Raw genomic sequence first — 24715 nt, 5'->3', positions numbered from 1 at the left:
GCCGCCATTTTGCAGGAAGAGGTGAGAGGACCGGGGGCTGCTTTGCTTTTCCTCTTTTCCCGTTTCCTTCTCTCTTTTCCTTCTCTCTTTTCCCGTTTCCTTCTCCCATTTTCCCGTTTTTTGCTTCCTTCCCGTCAGCTGTTGCTGCCTGTCCGCGCCAGCGCCGCTGCTGGGACGCGGGGAGGCCGGGCGGGGTGTGAGGGGGCTCCGGGGCTGGGGAGTTCAGCGCCTTTTTTTTCCTTTTTCCTCTTCCCTTTTCCCTTTTCCCTTTTCCCTTCCTTTTCCTCGTCCCCTTTCCGTTCTCTGCCCTTTCCCTTCTCTTTTGCAGGGCTGTCCGGGGCTGTCATTGCCGGGGGAGCAGCGTCTGCCATGGCCAATGTGAGTGAGCGAGGCCCGGCCTTGCGGATGGCCCGGAGCGGCGGAATTGAGGATTAAATCAATTACAAACAGCTTTGGGTGGGGGAAAAAAACTTAAAAATCCTTTAATTCCAACTCCGTGCCGCGAGAAGGGACAAATTCCAGGGTGCTCCAAGGCTTGGACACTTGTTGAACCTCAACACCCTCAGAGGGAAGAGTTTCTCCCTAAAATCCCAACCCAGCTCTCCTCTAGTTTAAATATCCCAGGAATAATGACAAAATTAAGGATTAAATCAATTTTTTTTCTGTCATCCTGGGCTCAGGCGCGTGTTTTGGAGCACTCAGCTGATCTGAAGCAATAAAACGCCTTTTATTGATTGTTTTTCCTGTTATTGATTGTTTTTATTGCCGCCATAATAACATGAAAAATTCATTTATTCCCTCGCTCCTTGTGCAATGCCAGGTGTGTAAATATTTGCATGAGTGAGCTGCAATTAGCGACATCTCCGTGCTAAGTGAGGCTGATAATTAGGAAAAATTCTCTTTTCTGCTAATTACATGTTGGCTGTAATTGTTTACATCTGTTTGTAGCATCCTCATCGTGCAAAAATTGATTTTAATAGAGATTTGACATGATAAAGAAAAAAGATTTGAGAGGAATCAGACACAGGAACCTTTTAAAGCTGCTGAAAAGGAGACGGCTCCAGGCTTGAGCTGTAAATAATTGATTTCAGTTATAAATTCAATGTGTTTTGAAGCATTTGAGTTTTTATAAATTGGTAGAAATTATTTTATATTTACACAGAAGCACTGGATAAAAAAACCTTCTACTGCCTTAGGTGCTGATGCTTTAAATGCAATTTTATATTCAACATCCAAATAGCACCATTTATTCTCTTTTTTTCAAAGTAAATTATTTCTGAAAGTGCCTCTTTTGATGTAAAATTGCATAAATTTTTATAAAATAAAAGCTGCAGCACTTGGGGAAAATCCTTTTATGTGATTTTATCAAAAGAATTGTTATTCCTCACCTGAAAAGTTGAATTTTCCAAAAAACACCCACCCTGTGGCATTTGGGATTTGTGTTTTCCAGGAGATAATAATGGAGACAATCCCTGTCCATAATTTAATTTAAATTTTAAATTTTCAGGGCTTTAATCAACACTAAAACCACTTTAAGGCTTTTTCTTTGCTAGGAACAACAAAATACAAAAACAACAATAAAATATTTTTACAGTTTGGTGTTACAGCTGGCCATAATTCAAATTTTAACATAATTATTGGGGGAGGATTTTTCTTGTGAAAGAAAGCTTTAAAACCACTTTAAGGATTTTTCTTTGCTAGGAACAACAAAATATAAAAATTAAAATAAAATATTTCCACAACTTGATGTTACAGCTGGCCATAATTCAAATTTTAAAATAATTATTGAGGGAGGATTTTTCTTATGAAAGAAAGCTTTAAAACCACTTTAAGGATTTTTTCTTTGCTAGGAACAACAAAATATAAAAATTAAAATAAAATATTTCCACAACTTGATGTTACAGCTGGCCATAATTCAGATTTTAATATAATTATTGATGGAGGATTTTTCTTATGAAAGAAAGCTTTAAAACCACTTTAAGGATTTTTCTTTGCTTGGAAAGAAAAATATAAAAATATAAAAAATATACAAAATATACAAATTAAAACAACCATAAAATACTTCTACATTTTGATGTTACAGCTGGCCATAATTCAGATTTTAATATAATTATTGATGGAGGATTTTTCTTATGAAAGAAAGCTTTAAAACCACTTTAAGGATTTTTCTTTGCTTGGAAAGAAAAATATAAAAAATATAAAAAATATACAAAATATACAAAATATACAAAATATACAAAATATACAAAATATACAAAATATAAAAATTAACCATAAAATACTTCTACAATTTGATGTTACAGCTGGCCATAATTCAGATTTTAATATAATTATTGATGGAGGATTTTTCTTATGAAAGAAAGCTTTAAAACCACTTTAAGGCTTTTTCTTTGCTTGGAAAGAAAAATATCAAAATATAAAAAATATAAAAAATATACAAAATATACAAAATATACAAAATATACAAAATATAAAAAGTAAAATAACAATAAAATATTTCTAAAGTTTGATGTTACAGCTGGCCATAATTCAGATTTTAATATAATTATTGAGGGAGGATTTTTCTTATGAAAGAAAGCTTTAAAACCACTTTAAGGCTTTTTCTTTGCTTGGAAAGAAAAATATAAAAATATACAAAATATACAAAATATACAAATTAAAACAACCATAAAATACTTCTACAATTTGATGTTACAGCTGGCCATAATTCAAATTTTAACATAATTATTGGGGGAGGATTTTTCTTATGAAAGAAAGCTTTAAAACCACTTTAAGGCTTTTTCTTTGCTTGGAAAGAAAAATATCAAAATATAAAAAATATACAAAATATACAAAATATACAAAATATACAAAATATACAAAATATACAAAATATACAAAATATAAAAATTAAAATAACAATAAAATATTTCTAAAGTTTGATGTTACAGCTGGCCATAATTCAAATTTTAACATAATTATTGGGGGAGGATTTTTCTTATGAAAGAAAGCTTTAAAACCACTTTAAGGCTTTTTCTTTGCTTGGAAAGAAAAATATCAAAATATAAAAAATATACAAAATATACAAAATATACAAAATATACAAAATATACAAAATATAAAAATTAACCATAAAATACTTCTACAATTTGATGTTACAGCTGGCCATAATTCAAATTTTAACATAATTATTGGGGGAGGATTTTTCTTATGAAAGAAAGCTTTAAAACCCTTTAAGGCTTTTTCTTTGCTTGGAAAGAAAAATATCAAAATATAAAAAATATACAAAATATACAAAATATACAAAATATACAAAATATACAAAATATACAAAATATACAAAATATAAAAATTAAAATAACAATAAAATATTTCTAAAGTTTGATGTTACAGCTGGCCATAATTCAAATTTTAACATAATTATTGGGGGAGGATTTTTCTTATGAAAGAAAGCTTTAAAACCACTTTAAGGCTTTTTCTTTGCTTGGAAAGAAAAATATCAAAATATAAAAAATATACAAAATATACAAAATATACAAAATATAAAAATTAAAATAACAATAAAATATTCCTACAACCTGATGTTACACCTGGCCATAATTCAAATTTTAACATAATTATTGAGGGAGGATTTTTCACGGAGCCGCTTTTAAATGAATCTTTGGATTTTTATTGCGAAATTCTCATTTTATTTTATGAATAACTCATTTTTTGAATTGTTTTCTCCCCAGGTGCTGTGCAGCAGAGCGAGGTTGGTCTCGTACCTGCCAGGCTTTTGCTCCTTGCTCAGCAGGGTTGGCAGTGCCAAAGCTTTTTCCACTGCAGGATCCTCGGGCTCCGATGAGCCTCACGTGGCTGCTGCACCCCCTGATTTGTGTAAGGAAAAACTCATTTATTCCCCAGAAATCCCAATTTGGAACTGGGGTGCTTGACTTGGTACAAGAGAAAAATCAAATTTATCGAGAAAAAGCACATTTAGGGGAAAAAAGCAATTTTATTCCCTTGAAATCTGAATTTAGAAGTGGAATTTTTGACTTAGCAGAAAAGCAAATTAAAAAAAAAAAAACACATCTGGAAAAAGGAAAAAGGAAAAAGCAAATTTATTCCCTTGAAATCAGAATTTAGAATTGGGATTTTTGACTTGTAGAAAAGCAAATTTATTAAAAACAGCAGATTTTGGAAAAAAATAGTAAATTTATTCCCCTGAAAATCTGAATTTGGAACTGGGGTTCTTGACTTGGTGGAAGAGAAAAATCAAATTTATAAAGAAAAAGCAAGTTTAGGGGAAAAAAGCAAATTTATTCCCTTGAAATCCCAATTTATTTTGAGATTTTTGACTTGGTAGAAGGGGAGAAGCCAATTTTAGAACAAAAAGCAAATTTAAAAAGAAAAAGCACATTTAGAAATAAAGCAAACTTTTATTTCTTTGCAATCCCAGTTTGGAAGTGAGATTTTTGACTTAGTAGAAAAGCAAATTTATTTTAAAAAGCTGCTGTCTTTGGGATTTCCTGACTGGTTTTGGGATTTCCTGACCCATTTTTGGCCTTCCCTGACCACTTTTGGGTTTCCATGGCTGCTTTTGGGTTTCCCTGCTGTCTTTGGGGTTTCCTGGCTGCTTTTGGGATTTCCCTGACCACCTTTGGGATTCCCTGTTTTCTTTGGGATTTCCCTGCTGGTTTTTGAGTTCCCCTGAGCGTTTTTGGGATTTCCCTGCTGGTTTTGGGCTTTCCCTGCTGGTTCTTGGGATTCCCTGACCAGTTTTGGGATTTCCTTCTGTCTTTGCAATTTCCCAGCCATTTTTGGGATTTCCTGACCATTTTTGGGTTTCCATGGCTGCTTTTGGGATTCCCTGACCCTCTTTGGGATTTCCCTGCTGGTTTTTGGGTTCCCCTGACCGGTTTTGGGTTTCCTGGCTGTTTTTGAGATTTCCCTGCCCGTCTTTGGGTTTCCCTGCTGTCTTTGGGATTTCCTGACCATTTTTGGGTTTCCATGGCTGCTTTTGGGGCTTCCCTGACCACCTTTGGGATTTCCCTGACCACCTTTGGGATTCCCTGTTTTCTTTGGGGTTTCCTGAGCGTTTTTGGGATTTCCCTGCTCGTTTTGGGCTTTCCCTGCCGGTTCTTGGGATTCCCTGACCATCTTTGGGATTTCCTTCTGTCTTTGCAATTTCCCAGCCGTTTTTGGGTTTCCATGGCTGCTTTTGGGTTTCCCTGCTGTCTTTGGGATTTCCTGACTGCTTTGGGATTTCCTGGCTGTCTTTGGGATTCCCTGCTGTCTTTGGGATTTCCTGGCCATTTTTGGGCTTTCCCTGCCGGTTCTTGGGATTCCCTGACCAGTTTTGGGATTTCCTTCTGTCTTTGCAATTTCCCAGCCATTTTTGGGATTTCCTGACCATTTTTGGGTTTCCATGGCTGCTTTTGGGATTCCCTGACCCTCTTTGGGATTTCCCTGCTGGTTTTTGGGTTCCCCTGACCAGTTTTGGGTTTCCTGGCTGTTTTTGAGATTTCCCTGCCCGTCTTTGGGTTTTCCTGCTGTCTTTGGGATTTCCTGACCATTTTTGGGTTTCCCTGGTGTCTTTGGGATTTCCTGGCCGCTTTTGGGATTTCCCTGACCACCTTTGGGATTCCCTGTTTTCTTTGGGATTTCCCTGCTGGTTTTTGAGTTCCCCTGCCCGGTTTTGGGTTTCTTGGCTGGTTTTGAGATTTCCCTGCCCGTCTTTGGGTTTCCCTGCTGTCTTTGGGGTTTCCTGAGCGTTTTTGGGCTTTCCCTGCTGGTTTTGGGCTTTCCCTGCCGGTTCTTGGGATTCCCTGACCAGTTTTGGGATTTCCTTCTGTCTTTGCAATTTCCCAGCCATTTTTGGGATTTCCTGACCATTTTTGGGTTTCCTGACCGTTTTTTGGGGTTTCCCTGCTGTCTTTGGGGTTTCCCTGACCACCTTTGGGATTTCCCTGACCACCTTTGGGATTCCCTGTTTTCTTTGGGATTTCCCTGCTGGTTTTTGAGTTCCCCTGCCCGGTTTTGGGTTTCTTGGCTGGTTTTGAGATTTCCCTGCCCGTCTTTGGGTTTCCCTGCTGTCTTTGGGGTTTCCTGAGCGTTTTTGGGATTTCCCTGCTGGTTTTGGGCTTTCCCTGCCGGTTCTTGGGATTCCCTGATCAGTTTTGGGATTTCCTTCTGTCTTTGCAAATTCCCAGCCATTTTTGGGATTTCCTGACCATTTTTGGGTTTCCATGGCTGCTTTTGGGATTTCCCTGACCACCTTTGGGAATTCCCTGACCACCTTTGGGATTTCCCTGCTGGTTTTTGAGTTTCCCTGCCCATCTTTGGGTTTCCCTGCTGTCTTTGGGGTTTCCTGACCGTTTTTGGGATTTCCCTGCTGGTTTTGGGCTTTCCCTGCCGGTTCTTGGGATTCCCTGATCAGTTTTGGGATTTCCTTCTGTCTTTGCAATTTCCCGGCTGTTTTTGGGTTTCCATGGCTGCTTTTGGGTTTCCCTGCTGTCTTTGGGATTTCCTGACTGCTTTGGGGGCTTCCCTGACCACCTTTGGGGTTTCCCTGACCATCTTTGGGGTTTCCCTGACCATCTTTGGGTTTCCCTGCTGTCTTTGGGGTTTCCTGACCATTTTTGGGTTTCCTGACCGTTTTTTGGGGTTTCCCTGCTGTCTTTGGGATTTCCTGACCATTTTTGGGTTTCCATGGCTGCTTTTGAGTTTCCCTGCTGTCTTTGGGATTTCCTGACTGCTTTGGGGTTTCCTGGCTACTTTTGGGATTCCCTGACCACCTTTGGGATTCCCTGACCCTCTTTGGGATTTCCCTGCTGGTTTTTGGGTTCTCCTGACCGGTTTTGGGTTTCCTGGCCATTTTTGGGATTCCCTTTTGGGATTTCCTGGCCGCTTTTGGGATTCCCTGCTGTCTTTGGGATTTCCTGGCCATTTTTGGGCTTTCCCTGCCGGTTCTTGGGATTCCCTGACCAGTTTTGGGATTTCCTTCTGTCTTTGCAATTTCCCAGCCATTTTTGGGATTTCCTGACCATTTTTGGGTTTCCATGGCTGCTTTTGGGTTTCCCTGCTGTCTTTGGGGTTTCCTGGCTGCTTTTGGGATTTCCCTGCTGTCTTTGGGATTTCCCTGACCACCTTTGGGATTCCCTGTTTTCTTTGGGATTTCCCTGCTGGTTTTTGAGTTTCCCTGACCGGTTTTGGGTTTCTTGGCTGGTTTTGAGATTTCCCTGCCCATCTTTGGGATTCCCTGCTGTCTTTGGGGTTTCCTGAGCGTTTTTGGGATTTCCCTGCTGGTTTTGGGCTTTCCCTGCCGGTTCTTGGGATTCCCTGATCAGTTTTGGGATTTCCTTCTGTCTTTGCAAATTCCCAGCCATTTTTGGGATTTCCTGACCATTTTTGGGTTTCCATGGCTGCTTTTGGGATTTCCCTGACCACCTTTGGGAATTCCCTGACCACCTTTGGGATTTCCCTGCTGGTTTTTGAGTTTCCCTGCCCATCTTTGGGTTTCCCTGCTGTCTTTGGGGTTTCCTGACCGTTTTTGGGATTTCCCTGCTGGTTTTGGGCTTTCCCTGCCGGTTCTTGGGATTCCCTGATCAGTTTTGGGATTTCCTTCTGTCTTTGCAATTTCCCGGCTGTTTTTGGGTTTCCATGGCTGCTTTTGGGTTTCCCTGCTGTCTTTGGGATTTCCTGACTGCTTTGGGGGCTTCCCTGACCACCTTTGGGGTTTCCCTGACCATCTTTGGGGTTTCCCTGACCATCTTTGGGTTTCCCTGCTGTCTTTGGGGTTTCCTGACCATTTTTGGGTTTCCTGACCGTTTTTTGGGGTTTCCCTGCTGTCTTTGGGATTTCCTGACCATTTTTGGGTTTCCATGGCTGCTTTTGGGATTCCCTGACCCTCTTTGGGATTTCCCTGCTGGTTTTTGGGTTCCCCTGACCAGTTTTGGGTTTCCTGGCTGTTTTTGAGATTTCCCTGCCCGTCTTTGGGTTTTCCTGCTGTCTTTGGGATTTCCTGACCATTTTTGGGTTTCCCTGGTGTCTTTGGGATTTCCTGGCCGCTTTTGGGATTTCCCTGACCACCTTTGGGATTCCCTGTTTTCTTTGGGATTTCCCTGCTGGTTTTTGAGTTCCCCTGACCGGTTTTGGGTTTCTTGGCTGTTTTTGAGATTTCCCTGCCCTTCTTTGGGTTTCCCTGCTGTCTTTGGGGTTTCCTGAGCGTTTTTGGGCTTTCCCTGCTGGTTTTGGGCTTTCCCTGCCGGTTCTTGGGATTCCCTGACCAGTTTTGGGATTTCCTTCTGTCTTTGCAATTTCCCAGCCATTTTTGGGATTTCCTGACCATTTTTGGGTTTCCTGACCGTTTTTTGGGGTTTCCCTGCTGTCTTTGGGATTTCCTGACCATTTTTGTGTTTCCATGGCTGCTTTTGGGATTCCCTGACCCTTTTTGGGATTTCCCTGCTGGTTTTTGGGTTCTCCTGACCGGTTTTGGGTTTCCCTGCTGTCTTTGGGATTTCCTGACCATTTTTGGGTTTCTCTGCTGGTTTTGGGATTTCCTGACTGCTTTTGGGGCTTCCCTGACCACCTTTGGGATTTCCCTGACCACCTTTGGGATTTCCCTGTTTTCTTTGGGATTTCCCTGCTGGTTTTTGAGTTCCCCTGACCGGTTTTGGGTTTCCTGGCTGGTTTTGAGATTTCCCTGCCCATCTTTGGGATTCCCTGATGTCTTTGGGATTTCCTGACCATTTTTGGGTTTCCATGGCTGCTTTTGGGTTTCCCTGCTGTCTTTGGGATTTCCTGACTGCTTTTGGGATTTCCCTGACCACCTTTGGGATTCCCTGTTTTCTTTGGGATTTCCCTGCTGGTTTTTGAGTTCCCCTGCCCGGTTTTGGGTTTCCTGGCCGTTTTTGGGTTTCCCTGCCGGTTCTGTGCTTCCCTGACTGCTGTGTGCCTCCCCAGCCGCAGCTCCCAGGACGGTGTGGCCGGACGAGCTGATGGGTCCCTTTGGGCCGCAGGACCAGCGCTTCCAGCTGCCAGGGAACATCGGCTTCGGGTGCCACCTGCATGGCACTGCCAGCCAGAGAGCCCAGCCCGCCCCCAGCCTGCCCGACCTCCTGGCAGAGCCCTCAGCCAGCGACAGGCACGAGTTCGTGGTGGCCCAGTACATCAACGAGTTCCAGGTGAGAGAAAGCCCTGGAAGATTCCCTCGCCCAGGGTTTGCTCCTGGGGAGCTGAGAGGCCTCAGAGAAAAAGGAAAAATTCTTATAAATGATTTATAATTCTTATTTGTTTCTCGGCTGTTTTGCTGCTTTGGTGTGTGGTTGGAGATTGTTTACCCGCAGGCGGTTGTGTCGTGGGTTTCATGTGAATTGTTTTCACTCTTTGGCCAATCAGTGCCAAGGTGTGTTGAGGCTCTGGAAAGAGTCCTGAGTTTCGTTATTAGCTTTAGCCTTCTGTAAGTATCCTTTCTGCATTCTTTAGTGTTCTTTAATGGAATAGAGTATCTTAAAGTAATGAATTAGCCTTTGAGAACATGGAGTCAGGTTCATCCTTCCTTTCCTTCCTTTCCTTCAGCCACTCCCTCCTTTTTCCCTTTTCCTTTTTCCCTTTTCCTTTTTCCCTTTTCCTTTCCCCTTTTCCTTTCTCCCTTTTCCTTTTTCCCTTTTCCTTTCCCCCTTTTCCTTTTTCCCTTTTCCTTTTCCCCCTTTCCTTTTCCTCCTTTCCTTTCCTTTCCTTTCCTTTCCTTTCCTTTCCTTTCCTTTCCTTTCCTTTCCTTTCCTTTCCTTTCCTTTCCTTTCCTTTCCTTTCCTTTCCTTTCCTTTCCTTTCCTTTCCTTTCCTTTCCTTTCCTTTCCTTTCCTTTCCTTTCCTTTCCTTTCCTTTCCTTTCCTTCCCTTCCCTTCCCTTCCCTTCCCTTCCCTTCCCTTCCCTTCCCTTCCCTTCCCTTCCCTTCCCTTCCCTTTCCCTTTTCCCTTTTCCCTTTTCCCTTTTCCCTTTTCCCTTCCTTTTCCCTTCCTTTTCCCTTCCTTTCCCTCCACCACTTCCTCCTTCCTTTTCCTTTCCCCCTTTCCTTCCCCTTCCTTTTCCCCTTTCCTTTCCTTTTCCCCCTTTCCCCTTTCCTAGCAGCCCCCTGCATGGGGGACAAACACAACTCTTCCTCAAAAAGCATTTTCTGCACACTTTTCTGCACAGAAACTGCCTCAAGGTGGTTCTTTTTTGGGACAAAAATATTTCAGGCTGTTTTGAAACAGCATTTTAGGAGTGATTGCTGGGAGGATTTCAGTCCTCAAAGCTGCTGTTGGCCAAGTCTCACCACCTTTCACCCTGTAAAATTGGAATTTCCTTCAGTATTTTATTGAATGGATCTGGATTTGCAAAGTTTGGACAATGTTTAATTCTGATAACCATGGAATTTACCCAGGAATCCCCCAGCCTCACAATGAAAGATTCATCATTATGAGTATACCCAATAAAATTGGAATTTTCCTTCAGTGTTTCTTTGAATGGATCTGGATTTGCAAAGGTTGAGCAATTATTAGTTCTAAAAACCATGGAATTCACCCAGAAATCCCCCAATTTATAATCTCCCCTCTCATTATGAGAGGATTCTGGCAGTGCTGCAGATTCATCATTATGAATCCACCCAGTAAAATTGGAATTTTCCTTCAGAATTTTATTTCATGGACTTGCAAAGGTTGGGCAATGTTTAGTTCTAAAAACCCTGGAATTCATCCAGGAATGCCCCAACACTACAATGAGAGATTCATCACTGTAAAATTGAATTTTCCTTCAGTACTTTATTGAATAGATCTGAGTTTGCAAAGTTTGGGCAATATTTACTTCTGAAAACCATGAAATTCACCCAGGAATCCCCCAAGCTCATAATGAGAGATTCATCGTTGTCTTTCATAATTTCAATTCAAAATTGAAATTTCCTTCAGTATTTTTTGAATGGATCTGTGTTTGAAAAGTTTGGACAACGTTTAGTTATAAAAACTGTGGAATTTACCAGAAATCCCCCAAGCTCCCAATGAGAGATTCACCATTTTCAATACACCCAGTAAAATTGAAGTTTCCTTGAGTATTTTGTATTTGCAGAGTTTAGGCAATGCTTAGTTCTAAAAATTACCTATATTTTTATATCTTTTCAGATTTTAAATAACTTTTAGTAACTTTCAATATTGTTAATAATTTTATTATTTCAATATTAATATGAAAAGTGTGAAGTGCCACTGCAAATCACCTGAAACTGCTCGAGTGTATCTGATCCCTAAACCCTATTTTGATGTACAGATTTATTCCTGTTTGATATTAACTGTGAAAATTTGAATTTTTGTGCTTTTTAGGGTTCTGATGCTCCCCAGAAGCAGCAGATCAATAATGCTGAAACCTACTTTGAAAATGCCAAGGTGGAATGTGCAGTGCAAGCCTGTCCTGAGCTGCTGAGAAAAGGTTCAGTTTTATTTCCAGCCAAGAAATTCCAAATTTTAAATACAAAACCAGTGAATGTCAATGCTCCATGAAATTCCAGATTTTAAATACAAAACCATGAATGTCAATGTGCTGTGGGAAAGGTTAATTCAGAGTTAATCAGTACAAAAATCCCTTTGGACAGAATGGAAACCAAGTGCTGTTGGCAATATTTAATATTTTAAATTTTAAATTATTTTTTTAAAAAATATTTGCCATTGATAATATTTAATATTTCATTTAAATATAATTTTAAATTGTTTTAGTGCCAGAGAAATTCTGGAGTTAATTCCTTATCCAAAATCCATTTACCAAATCCTTTGGAATTTCTGAACAAAACAACAAATAGGAAACAGGAAACTTCTGGCTTTGTGGTTTTAATTTATTCAGGAAGAAAATTACTAAAATTAATTGAGAGCCATTTAATATCTTTTTATATCTTTTCAGATTTTAAATAACTTTTAGTAACTTTCAATATTGTTCATAATATTTAAGATGAAAAGTGTGAAGTGCCAGTGCAAATCATCTGAAACTGCTCAAGTGTATTTAATTCTATTCAATTAATTCTTAAATTCAATTATATTTAGCTAAATGGGAACCATTGAATTAAACAGAAAGTAAAAAGAATAACCCAATAGGAGATTAAATGGGAACAATTTAGTTAAATAAATAGTAAAAATAATAACCAAATAGGAGATTAAATGGGAATAATTAAATTAGATAAAAAGTAAAAATAGTAACCAAATAGGAGATTAAATAGGAACCCTTTAAATAAATAAAAAGTAATGATAATCAAAATAAATAAATAATAATATTTAATTTATAATAATAAAATATATTTATATAGTTTAATATATATATATTATATGAAATATATAAAAGTTCATATATAAATTATTTATATAATTAGTATATAATTAAATCTAGAAATTGTTACAATTTAATATATAAATTATGTTAGTATATGTCTATATAAATAATAAAAATATATATGTCAGTATATAAATATTTATATATTAAATTAAATATAACTATATTTATATTTATTATATATTAATTGTAATACTAATAAAAATTCCAAGAAAGCCAATTAAATAAAGCAATTTAAAAAGGGAATGTTGGTGTGTGTGGGAGGGAAGGCTGCCCTGGCAGAGCAGAACAAACTCTGTATTTTCCCCACATTTATATTTATTATATATTAATTGTAATAATAATAAAAATTAAAATAAAACCAATTAAATAAAGCAATTTAAAAAGGGAAATATGACTGAAATATTGGTGTGTGGGAGGGAAGGCTGCCCTGGCAGAGCAGGACAAACTCTGGATTTCCCCAATTTCAGATTTCCAGTCGCTGTTCCCCGAGGTGAACCCCAAGCGCCTGACGGTGCTGACGGTGACGCAGAGGAGCCGGCACGACATGAGCGTGTGGAGCCACGAGGTGGAGCAGGAGAGGGAGCTGCTGCTGGAAAACGTCAGTGCGTGCACCCCAAACCCAGATTGCCATCCTGGCACATCCCACACCCCAAACCCAGATTGCCATCCTGGCACATCCCACACCCCAAACCCAGGTTCACATCCTGGTACATCCCACACCCCAAACCCAAACCCACATCCTGGTACATCCCACACACCAAACCCAGGTTCACATCCTGGTACATCCCACACACGAAACCCAAACCCACATCCTGGTACATCCCACACCCCAAACCCAGATTCCCATCCTGGTACATCCCACTCACCAAACCCAGATTGCCATCCTGGCACATCCCACACCCCAAACCCAGATTGCCATCCTGGCACATCCCACACCCCAAACCCAGGTTCACATCCTGGTACATCCCACACCCCAAACCCAAACCCACATCCTGGTACATCCCACACCCCAAACCCAAACCCACATCCTGGTACATCCCACTCACCAAACCCAGATTCCCATCCTGGTACATCCCACTCACCAAACCCAGATTGCCATCCTGGCACATCCCACACCCCAAACCCAGATTGCCATCCTGGCACATCCCACACCCCAAACCCAGATTGCCATCCTGGCACATCCCACACACGAAACCCAAACCCACATCCTGGTGCATCCCACAGCCCAAACCCAGATTGCCATCCTGGTGCATCCCACACCCCAAACCCAAACCCACATCCTGGTACATCCCACACCCCAAACCCAGATTGCCATCCTGGCACAACCCACACACCAAACCCAGATTGCCATCCTGGTACATCCCACACACCAAACCCAGATTGCCATCCTGGCACAACCCACACACCAAACCCAGATTGCCATCCTGGTACATCCCACTCACCAAACCCAGATTGCCATCCTGGTACATCCCACACACCAAACCCACATCCTGGTACATCCCACACCCCAAACCCAGATTCCCATCCTGGTACATCCCACTCACCAAACCCAGATTCCCATCCTGGTACATCCCACACCCCAAACCCAGATTCCCATCCTGGTACATCCCACTCACCAAACCCAGATTCCCATCCTGGTACATCCCACTCACCAAACCCAGATTCCCATCCTGGCACATCCCACACCCCAAACCCAGATTGCCATCCTGGCACATCCCACACCCCAAACCCAGATTGCCATCCTGGTACATCCCACACACCAAACCCAAACCCACATCCTGGTGCATCCCACAGCCCAAACCCAGATTGCCATCCTGGTGCATCCCACACACGAAACCCAAACCCACATCCTGGCACATCCCACACCCCAAACCCAGATTGCCATCCTGGTGCATCCCACACCCCAAACCCAAACCCACATCCTGGTGCATCCCACACCCCAAACCCAGATTGCCATCCTGGTGCATCCCACACCCCAAACCCAGATTGCCATCCTGGTACATCCCATAGATGTGATATAGATCCATATTCTATATATATAGAGAGATAGATATAATATAGATCCATATTCTATATATAGAGAGAGATAGATATAATATAGATCCATATTCTGTATATATAGAGAGATAGATATAATATAGATCCATATTCTATATATATATAGAGATAGATATAATATAGATCCATATTCTATATATAGAGAGAGATAGATATAATATAGATCCATATTCTATATATATAGAGAGATAGATATAATATAGATCCATATTCTATATATATAGAGAGATAGATATAATATAGATCCATATTCTATATATAGTGATATATAAAATATATCTGTATATGTAAAATATAGATCTATATTCTATATATAGATATATAATACAAATTCATATATATAATATTGATCCATATTCTATGTATAGATAATACTGATCAATATTTTATATATAGAGATATATAATATACATCCTAATTATAGATAGTGATATAAATAATATTAATTTATATTCTATATATAGATATATAATATAGATCTGTATTTTATATATATATAATATAGATCCATATTTTATATATATAGATATATATCATTTAGATCCATATTATATAGAGAGAGATATATAATATAGATCCTTGTTATATGTATGGTGATATATATAATCTAAATCTATATTCTATATATAGATATATAATACAGATCTATATTTTTATATATAGATATATATAATATAGATCCATATTCTATATATAGGTTTGTATATAATATAGATCCATATTATGTACGTAGATATATAATACAGATCCATATTCTAAATATAGATATATAATACAGATCCATATTCTAAATATAGATATATAATACAGATCCATATTATGTACATAGATATATAATACAGATCCATATTTTTTATATATATAATTTAGATCTATATTCTATACATAGAGATATATATAATATGATCCTTATAATGTATATAGTGATATATATAATCTAAATCTATATTCTATATATAGATATATAGTACAGATCCATATTTTATATATATAATATATATCCATATTTTATATATAAAGAGATATATATAATTCAGATCCATATTATATATATAGAGATATATAATATAGATCCTCATTATATGTATAGTGATATATATATTCTAAATCCATGTTCTATATATAGATATATAATACAGATCCATATTTTATATATATTTATAATATAGATCCATATTTTATATTTCTAGAGGTATATATAATATAGATCTATGTTTTATATATATATAGATATATATAATATAGATCTTTATTATATATATAGATATATAATACAAATCAATATTATATATATATAATATAGATCCATGTTTTATATATATAGTATAGTTCTATATTTAATATATTTAATATAGATCCATATTTTATATATAGATATAGTATAGACCTTTATTCTGTATATAGAGAGATACATATAATATAGATGTATATTCTATATATAGAGATCTATATAATATAGATCTATATGTAATATAGATCTCTGTTACATTATTAAATGTAATATATTACATTTTAATCTTTAATTTTATTTATAATACTTCTATTATAGTTCTTCATTATTAATTATCATTTACTGTTTAATTCATTTAATTAAGATTTCACTGCACTTTCTACTGGTCAAAAGTGTAAAAATCCTCGATTTCTCTGGAGTTTTATCCACTTTAATGAATGGTTTTAATTCTTTTAACCCTGAATTTCAAAACTGTAAAAATCACCATTTTCTCTGGGCTTTTTCCACTTTAATGCATGTTTTTAATTCTTTTAACCCTGAATTTCAGTTGTGTTTTTTCATCTTAACTTTGTCTTGTTCTTTCACCTCTAGAGGGCTTGAAAATTCCTTTATTTCCCATTTTCCACAATTTAACCATTTCCCCACCAAGTGTCGCTGTTCACTGCCCTTAGCACCTCAATAAAAGAACATTTCTGCCTATTCTTTATAAAATATCCCCAAACCCAGCATTTCACCTGGAAATAAATCATGTTTGTGCCTGAAATAATCTGGGAATGCCCTAAAGCACAAATATGGGCTGTCTTAATCAGCCACAAAAAAAGGAATCAGCACAAAATGACTCAGAAATTAAATTTCCCTTCATTTCAGTGTGTTCTTCTCTTTGAATTATTTCTGCCCTGTTGCTCTTTAGTGTTTTAATCTGCTCTAATTATGTGTTAATTGGCATCTTTCCTCCTCAGGCACCTCCCTGTCAGGTCTAATCCAGTCACTGAGGGGTGTGAGGTTAAAACCAAAAATTCACAGGGAAATGTTGGTTTGTTTGCAGAATTCACCTGAAAAATCCTCATTTCAGGAGCTAAAAAATGAGACTGTACAGCCAAATCCAAATATTTGCATTAATCCAGCTCAAGTGCTCATTAACCTCACCCTGAGGGACCAGAAGAGATCCTGGATCAGAAATGTTGTGCCTAAAATTGGGATATTTGGGATTTAATTCACAGTTTGGACATGATTAATCATCAGAGCAATCAAACTTCAAACTACAGAATTTACTGGGGGAAATTTTCCTTATTTTGAACTAATAGAAATTTACTACAAGGGGTAAAAATCCCTCATTTTGAACTAATACAGGATTTGCTGTAAAGGATAAATTTTCCTTATTTTGAACTAACACAGAATGTAATTTCCCCTTATTAATATTAATCCAAAATAAGGGTAAAATTCCCTAGTTTTGAATTAATACAGAATTTATTGTAAAGGATAAATTTTCCTTATTTTGAACTAATAGAAATTTACTACAAGGGGTAAAAATCTCTCATTTTGAACTAATACAGGATTTGCTGTAAAGGATAAATTTTCCTTATTTTGAACTAATACAGAATTTATTTTAAAAGATACATTTTCCTTATTTTGAACTAACACAGAATGTAATTTCCCCTTATTAATATTAATCCAAAATAAGGGTAAAATTCCCTAGTTTTGAATTAATACAGAATTTATTGTAAAGGATAAATTTTCCTTATTTTGAACTAATACAGAATTTGCTGTAAAGGGGAAAATTCCTTAATTTTGAACTGATTCAGAATTTGCTGTAAAGGATAAATTCTCTCATTTTTAACAATCTACAATTCTAATACAGAATTTGCTGTAAAGGATAAATTTTCCTCATTTTGAACTAACACAGAATGTACTGTAAACTTCCCTTATTAATATTAATTTGAAATAAGGGTAAAATTCCCTTATTTTGAATTTATACAGAATTTATTGTAAAGGGTAAATTTCTTTCATCTTAAACTAATACAGAATTTCCTGTCAAGGGTAAAATTCCCTCATTTTGAACTTACACAGAATTTGCTGTAAAGGATAAATTTTCCTTATTTTGAACTAACACAGAATGTACTGTAAATTTTCCTTATTAATATTAATTCAAAATAAGGGTAAATATTCCATATTTTGAACTAATACAGTATTTATTGTAAAGGATAAATTTTCCTTATTTTGAACTAACACAGAATTTACTGTAATGGGTAAAATTCCTTCTTTTTGAACTAATACAGAATTTGCTGTAAAGGATAAAATTCCCTCATTTTGGACTAATACAGAATGTACTGTAAAGGGTAAAATTCTCTCATTTTGTATTGTAAAGGATAAATTTTCCTTATTTTGAACTGACACAGAATGTACTGTAAACTTCACTTATTAATATTAATTTGAAATAAGGGTAAAATTCCCTTATTTTAACTAACACAGAGTTTACTGTAAAGGATAAAATTCCCTCATTTTGTATTGTAAAGGATAAATTTTCTTTATTTTGAGCTAACACAGAATTTACTGTAAAGGGTAGGATTCCCTTATTTTAAATTAATACAGAATTTATTGTAAAGGATAAATTTTCCTTATTTTGAACTAATAGAGAATTTACTGTAAATGGTAAAAATCTCTCATTTTGAACTAATAGAGAATTTACTGTAAAGGGTTTAATTCCCTCATTTTAAACTAACACAGAATTTGCTGTAAAGGATAAATTCCCCTTATTTTGGACCTGTAAGGGACTGAAGCTGAATAAATAATATTTTTCTAAATTTAGAACCTTGAGCTTTTTAGAGCACTAATTGCAGAGAAAATCCAATTTTTACAATTGTAAGTAAATAAATTATTTTATTGATAACAAATAAAGTTAGAAATAATTCTTTTTATGTGATAACTTCATTTGATGCCTTTCTTTTCCCAATTTTTTCCTTTCCAGTTCATCAATGGTGCCAAGGAAATCTGCTATGCAATTTCTTCTGAGGGCTACTGGGCTGATTTCATTGATCCCTCCTCAGGACTGGCTGTAAGTTCTTTCTTGCAGTAAAATTTGGATTAAATCCAACTTTTTCAGGATAATTCCTTGAAGAAATGTAAATTTATGAGCTCAGCTGTGTCAGCTCTAAGTGCAGGGCCAGCGCTGTCAGGAAATGAAATTGGATTTTAGGAAATGGAGAAGTTTTATGTCCCAAATCCCTTGGGCACTTTGTGCCCTGCCCAGGTAACTTGGGAACCCTGACACCTGTGCAGGTGAAGGCTTTAAAAAACCTCTTTGCACCTGTTCATGATCCCTTCGTCCCCAGAAAATGAACTTTTTGTTCTGTGAACACCGGGAGCTTTCAGTGGGAGATGAGGTTTGGTGTGAGCTCTGCTAAAACCCCATCATAGTTCAGGGGATGGTGGCAAAGCTCAGCTTGGAGGGGTTTTATTTAAAAACACTCCCAAAAGCAGGGATTTATGTATTTATTGTGCCAACAGAGGCAGAACAGGCAGCTCAGGGGTGGAAAAGCTTCCCAGAATTCCTGCACTGGAGGAATTTGGGGTTGATGGAATTTGGGGTTTGGTCTTCAGACTCCAGCAGCAACATCCCAGGCCAGGATCAGAGTGGGCTTGGAGTCAGCAGCTTTCTCCTGGGCTAGAACTGAAATATCTGTGAGCAACTCAAATAGCAGCTCAAAATAAAAATCAAATAGCAGCTCAATCTAAAACTCAAATAGCAGCTCAATCTAAAACTCAAATAGCAGCTCAATCTAAAACTCAAATAGCAGCTCAGTCTAAAACTTAAATACCAGTTTATTTAAAAACTTAAATACCAGTTTAACTTAAAAACTTAAATACCAGTTTAATTTAAAAACTTAAATACCAGTTTAATTTAAAAACTTAAATACCAGTTTAACTTAAAAACTTAAATACCAGTTTAACTTAAAAACTTAAATACCAGTTTAACTTAAAAACTTAAATACCAGTTTAACTTAAAAACTTAAATACCAGTTTAACTTAAAAACTTAAATACCAGTTTATTTAAAAACTTAAATACCAGTTTAACTTAAAAACTTAAATACCAGTTTATTTAAAAACTTAAATACCAGTTTAACTTAAAAACTTAAATACCAGTTTATTTAAAAACTTAAATACCAGTTTAATTTAAGTACCTTGCAACTTAAATATCAGTTTAATTTACATATCAGTTTCATTTAAATACCTGCTTGCAACTTAAATATCAGTTTAATTTAAATACCTGTTCGCAACTTAAATATCAGTTTAAATACTTAAATATCAGTTTAATTTAAGTACCTGTTCGCAACTTAAATATCAGTTTAATTGTAATATCAGTTTCATTGAAATATCATTTTAATTTAAATACCTGTCTGCAACTTAAATCAGTTTAAATACTTCAATACCAGTTTAATTTAAATATCTGTTTGCAACTTAAATATCAGTTTAAATACTTAAATATCAGTTTCATTGAAATACCTGTTTGCAACTTAAATATCAGTTTAAATACTTTAATATCAGTTTAATTTAAGTACCTGTTTTCAACCTAAATATCAGTTTAATTGAAATATCAGTTTAATTGAAATATCTGTTTAATTGAAATACCTGTCTGCAACTTAAATATCAGTTTAAATGTTTCAATACCAGTTTAATATAAATACCTCTTTGCAACTTAAATATCAATTTAATTTAAATATCAGTTAAATTGAAATACCTGTTTGCAACTTAAATATCAGTTTAATTTAAATATCAGTTTAAGTACCTGTCTGCAACTTAAACATCCGTTTAAAGACTTAAATATCAGTTTAATTTAAGTACCTGTTTTCAACCTAAATATCAGTTTAATTGAAGTATCAGTTTAATTTAAATACCTGTCTGCAACTTCAATATCAGTTTAAATATTTCAATACCAGTTTAATATAAATACCTGTTCACAACTTAAATATCAGTTTAATTGAAATTCCAGTTAATTTAAATACCTGTTTGCAACTTAAATATCAGTTAAAATACTTAAATACCAGTTTCATTGAAATACCTGTTTGCAACTTAAATATTTGTCAGTTTAATTGTAATATTAGTTTAATTGAAATATCAGTTTAATTTAAATACCTGTTTGCAACTTAATTACCAGTTTAATTTAAATACTTAAATACCAGTTTAATTTAAATACCTGTTCACAATTGAATCACAATTTTGCTCCTCTAACCAACTTTCTTTAGGGACTTATTGCAAATGTGAGTTGTTAATTTTACAATTTCCTAGGAAGTTTCTCTCCTTAGTCCCTGTCCTGTTTGTGCTGTTCCTGGCAGGGCTCTGCCCTTAATTCCTCACAAAGGCGGGGTTGGGATTTGAGAGAAAAACCTTTCAAACCCCACATAAAACCTCTCCCACAGCCAAACTCAAGCTTATCTTTCCCCCATCCATCAGAACTGGAAATCCACATGGAAAACTCTTACAGCGACCTGAGGAGGTCGCTGGGGGTGAGAGGAGGACAAGAATCTTGTTTCTGATCAGAAGGCTGGATTTATTGATATGTGATATATAATACATTATAACTGTACTGAATAGAATAAAGAGAGAAGTTGCAGAAGCTTTTAAGCTAAGCTACGAATCAGAAGAGAATCTAAAAACAAGAGAATTCTCTGTGTCCCAGAGAGCTTGCTCCGTGCTTGGCTCTTAACGGTACACACGGAACACGAACCACTCCCAGGTGCATCCTATTGCATTCCACAGCAGCTGATAATTATTGTTTACATCCTCTTTCTGGGGCCTCAGCTTCCCAGAAGATAAACAAATCTGAAAGAAAGATTTCTGTGGAAAAAATGTCTGCGACAGGAAACCTTTTATTGATGATTATTTGATTATTCCCCTGTAGTTTTTCGGGCCTTACAGCAACAACCCCCTGCTGGAGACGGACGAGCGCTACCGGCACTTGGGCTTTGCCGTGGACGACCTGGGCTGCTGCAAAGTCATCAGGCACAACCTGTGGGGCACCCACGTGCTGGTGGGCACCATCTGCACCAACGCTGAGCCCGACAGCCCCATCATGAGGAAACTCAGCGGCCACTGAGCCCTCCCTGCTGCTGCTGTCCCCTCCAGGGATCCTTCGGTTCGTGGGCGATCCTCCCTCGGCATCGCCAGGCCTTCCTCACTCTGAGTGTTCTTAGAGAATAAAAGTAGCTGGGATTTGTTTCTGGTCTGTTGGGAATGTGTGTTCACCACATGTGGCTTGGAATGTGGATTGGCGGCGTTGAGAACCGGAATTCAAATTTCCTTTTTGAATTCTCCATTTTCTCTCACCTCGGCAATTCTGTCGCTGCTCAATTTAGTGCTCAGAATCCTCTGAAAATGCCACTGAAATTCCCAACAAATCTGCCATTCCTGAAATTAGGAACTGGCAAAAAAATATGCAGTGAGTCATAAAATTGTTCTCCCAGAATGCAGAACTTAATAAAATCTGGGCTAATCACTCGTTTGCTGTTGGAAAATGAGAATGAGGTCAACTTCCAGTGGTCTCCAACTCATCCAGAGACTCCATAAAAAGTCCTTAATTACCCTGGAATTACTCATCTCTTATTGTTCTTTGTCTTCATGGTGCTTGGGATTTATTTTCTCAGTATTAGCTAAATATATTTAATTAGTTTATATACCTAAATGTAATTTAAAGTTACTTTTGTAACTTTCTTAGGTCATTAAATACCAAAAAAGAGAGATAATGGGGCAATGCTTGGATCTCATCATTGTTTTCCTGGACTTGGATGCAATCTAGACTTGCCTCTGGAATTTGGAAATGCAGAGAGCAATTAGGATCAATTCTTGCAATTAGAGAGATGTTTCAACAGGAAGGTTCCAGGCTCCAAAACCACTCAGTCAATGGGGAGCAGCAGGGCAGGAATTCCAAAGCTCCTGGAACACCTGGAATTTCAGTGCCTTGCAGTTTGGCTCTGGGGCTGAAGCAGTGAAGCAGATTTGGGTCTCAGCCCAGGCAGCGTGGGGCCATTTTCATGGAATAGTGGGAATCCTGCAGGATTTATTCCACAGGAATGTGCTGCAGCCTGCTCTGGGTGAGGATCCAGGGGTTTTAACTTGCTCTTTGCTGTTATCTCAGGCAGTTTGGGGCTGTTTTCCTGGAAAAATGGGAATCCTGCAGGATTTATTCCATGGTTATGTGCAGCAGCCTGGTCTGGCTGAGGATCCAGGGATTTTGACTTGACCTTTGCTGTTATCCCAGGCAGTCTGGAGCCTTTTTCATGGAGCAGTGGGAATCCTGCAGGATTTATTCCATGGGAATCTGTTGCAGCTCAGTCTGAGTGAGGATCCAGGGATTTTGACTTGGCCTTTGCTGTTATCCCAGGCAGTTTGGAGCCATTTTGCAGTGAGAATCCTTCAGGCTCTATTCCAGCTCAGTGTGGTGAGGATTCAGGGATTTTACCTTGACCTTTGCTGTTATCCCAGGAAGTTTGGGGCCTTTTTTATGTAGCAATGGGAATCCTTCAGGATTTATTCCATGGTTATGTGCAGCAGCCTGGTCTGGCTGAGGATCCAGGGATTTTAACCTGACTTTTGGGGTTATCCCAGGCAGTTTGGAGCCCTTTTGCAGTGGGAATCCTTCAGGCTCTATTGCAGCTCAGTGTGGGTGAGGATCCAGGGATTTTACCTTGACCTTTGGTGTTATGCTGGGATAACAGTTTTGGAGCCATTTTTATGTAGCAGTGGGAATCCTGCAGGATTTATTCCATGGGAATCTGTTGCAGCTCAGTCTGGCTGAGGATCCAGGGGTTTTAACCTGATTTTTGCTGTTATCCTGGGATAACAGTTTTGGAGCCATTTTTCATGGAGCAATGGGAATCCTTCAGGATTTATTCCATGGTTATGTGCAGCAGCCTGGTCTGGCTGAGGATCCAGGGATTTGAACCTGACTTTTGGGTTATCCCAGGCAGTTTGGAGCCCTTTTGCAGTGGGAATCCTGCAGGCTCTGTTGCAGCTCAGTGTGGGTGGGCACGCAGGGATTTTGCCTTGACCTTTGCTGTTTCCACCTCCACCCCCACGGCTCCCAGAGCTGTCCCAGGCTCTGCTGTCCCTCCTCGGGCCCACCCAAGCTTTGCTGCCTTTGGGAGCAGCTCCTGGCCCCAGTGCCTCTCTGTGTCCCTGTCACCCGCACACCACAGAGCTGGGAGCTGTTCCCCAAATTCCCATTCCCAGATTGTGCTGCTGCCCTGCAGTGCTGCCTCTGCATTTGGGGCAGGACTGATCCCTTTGCTGGGACTGGTGCTGGGATTCCAGAGCCCATCCCTCACCTGTGCTGGGATTGCAGAGCCCATCCCTCACCACAGAGCTGGGATTGCAGAGCCCATCCCTCACCACAGAGCTGGGATTCCAGAGCCCATCCCTCACCGGTGCTGGGATTCCAGAGCCCATCCCTCACCACAGAGCTGGGATTGCAGAGCCCATCCCTCACTGGTGCTGGGATTCCAGAGCCCATCCCTTGCCGGTGCTGGGGTTGCAGAGCCCATCCCTCACCACAGAGCTGGGATTCCAGAGCCCATCCCTCACTGGTGCTGGGATTGCAGAGCCCATCCCTCACCACAGAGCTGGGATTCCAGAGCCCATCCCTCACCTGTGCTGGGATTGCAGAGCCCATCCCTCACCGGTGCTGGGGTTCCAGAGCCCATCCCTCACCACAGAGCTGGGATTGCAGAGCCCATCCCTCACCACAGAGCTGGGATTGCAGAGCCCATCCCTCACCACAGAGCTGGGATTGCAGAGCCCATCCCTCACCGGTGCTGGGATTCCAGAGCCCATCCCTCACCACAGAGCTGGGATTCCAGAGCCCATCCCTCTCTGGTGCTGGGATTGCAGAGCCCATCCCTCATGACAGAGCTGGGATTCCAGAGCCCATCCCTCACCACAGAGCTGGGATTCCAGAGCCCATCCCTCACTGGTGCTGGGATTGCAGAGCCCATCCCTCACTGGTGCTGGGATTGCAGAGCCCATCCCTCACCACAGAGCTGGGATTCCAGAGCCCATCCCTCACCTGTGCTGGGATTGCAGAGCCCATCCCTCACCGGTGCTGGGGTTCCAGAGCCCATCCCTCACCACA

The 24715-nt window shown here is 38.6% G+C and overlaps 1 protein-coding gene across 1 annotated transcript; it reads left to right on the top strand.

The window, feature by feature from the left end:
- MMADHC (metabolism of cobalamin associated D) lies at positions 1-22351 on the top strand. The gene is made up of 8 exons (XM_058809397.1): positions 1-21; positions 329-378; positions 3711-3855; positions 8923-9143; positions 11309-11414; positions 12773-12903; positions 18560-18646; positions 21491-22351. Exons 2-8 carry the CDS (start codon positions 370-372, stop codon positions 21683-21685), a joined length of 894 nt encoding a protein of 297 aa, XP_058665380.1. The 5' UTR covers positions 1-21; positions 329-369; the 3' UTR covers positions 21686-22351.
- The last annotated feature ends 2364 nt before the right edge of the window (positions 22352-24715 follow it).

Source organism: Ammospiza caudacuta, chromosome 8 (genome assembly GCF_027887145.1).
Source record: "Ammospiza caudacuta isolate bAmmCau1 chromosome 8, bAmmCau1.pri, whole genome shotgun sequence".
In the NCBI taxonomy this organism is placed as follows: domain Eukaryota; kingdom Metazoa; phylum Chordata; class Aves; order Passeriformes; family Passerellidae; genus Ammospiza; species Ammospiza caudacuta.
Note: the sequence above shows the minus strand (reverse complement) of the source record. Positions and strands in the feature narration are given on the sequence as shown.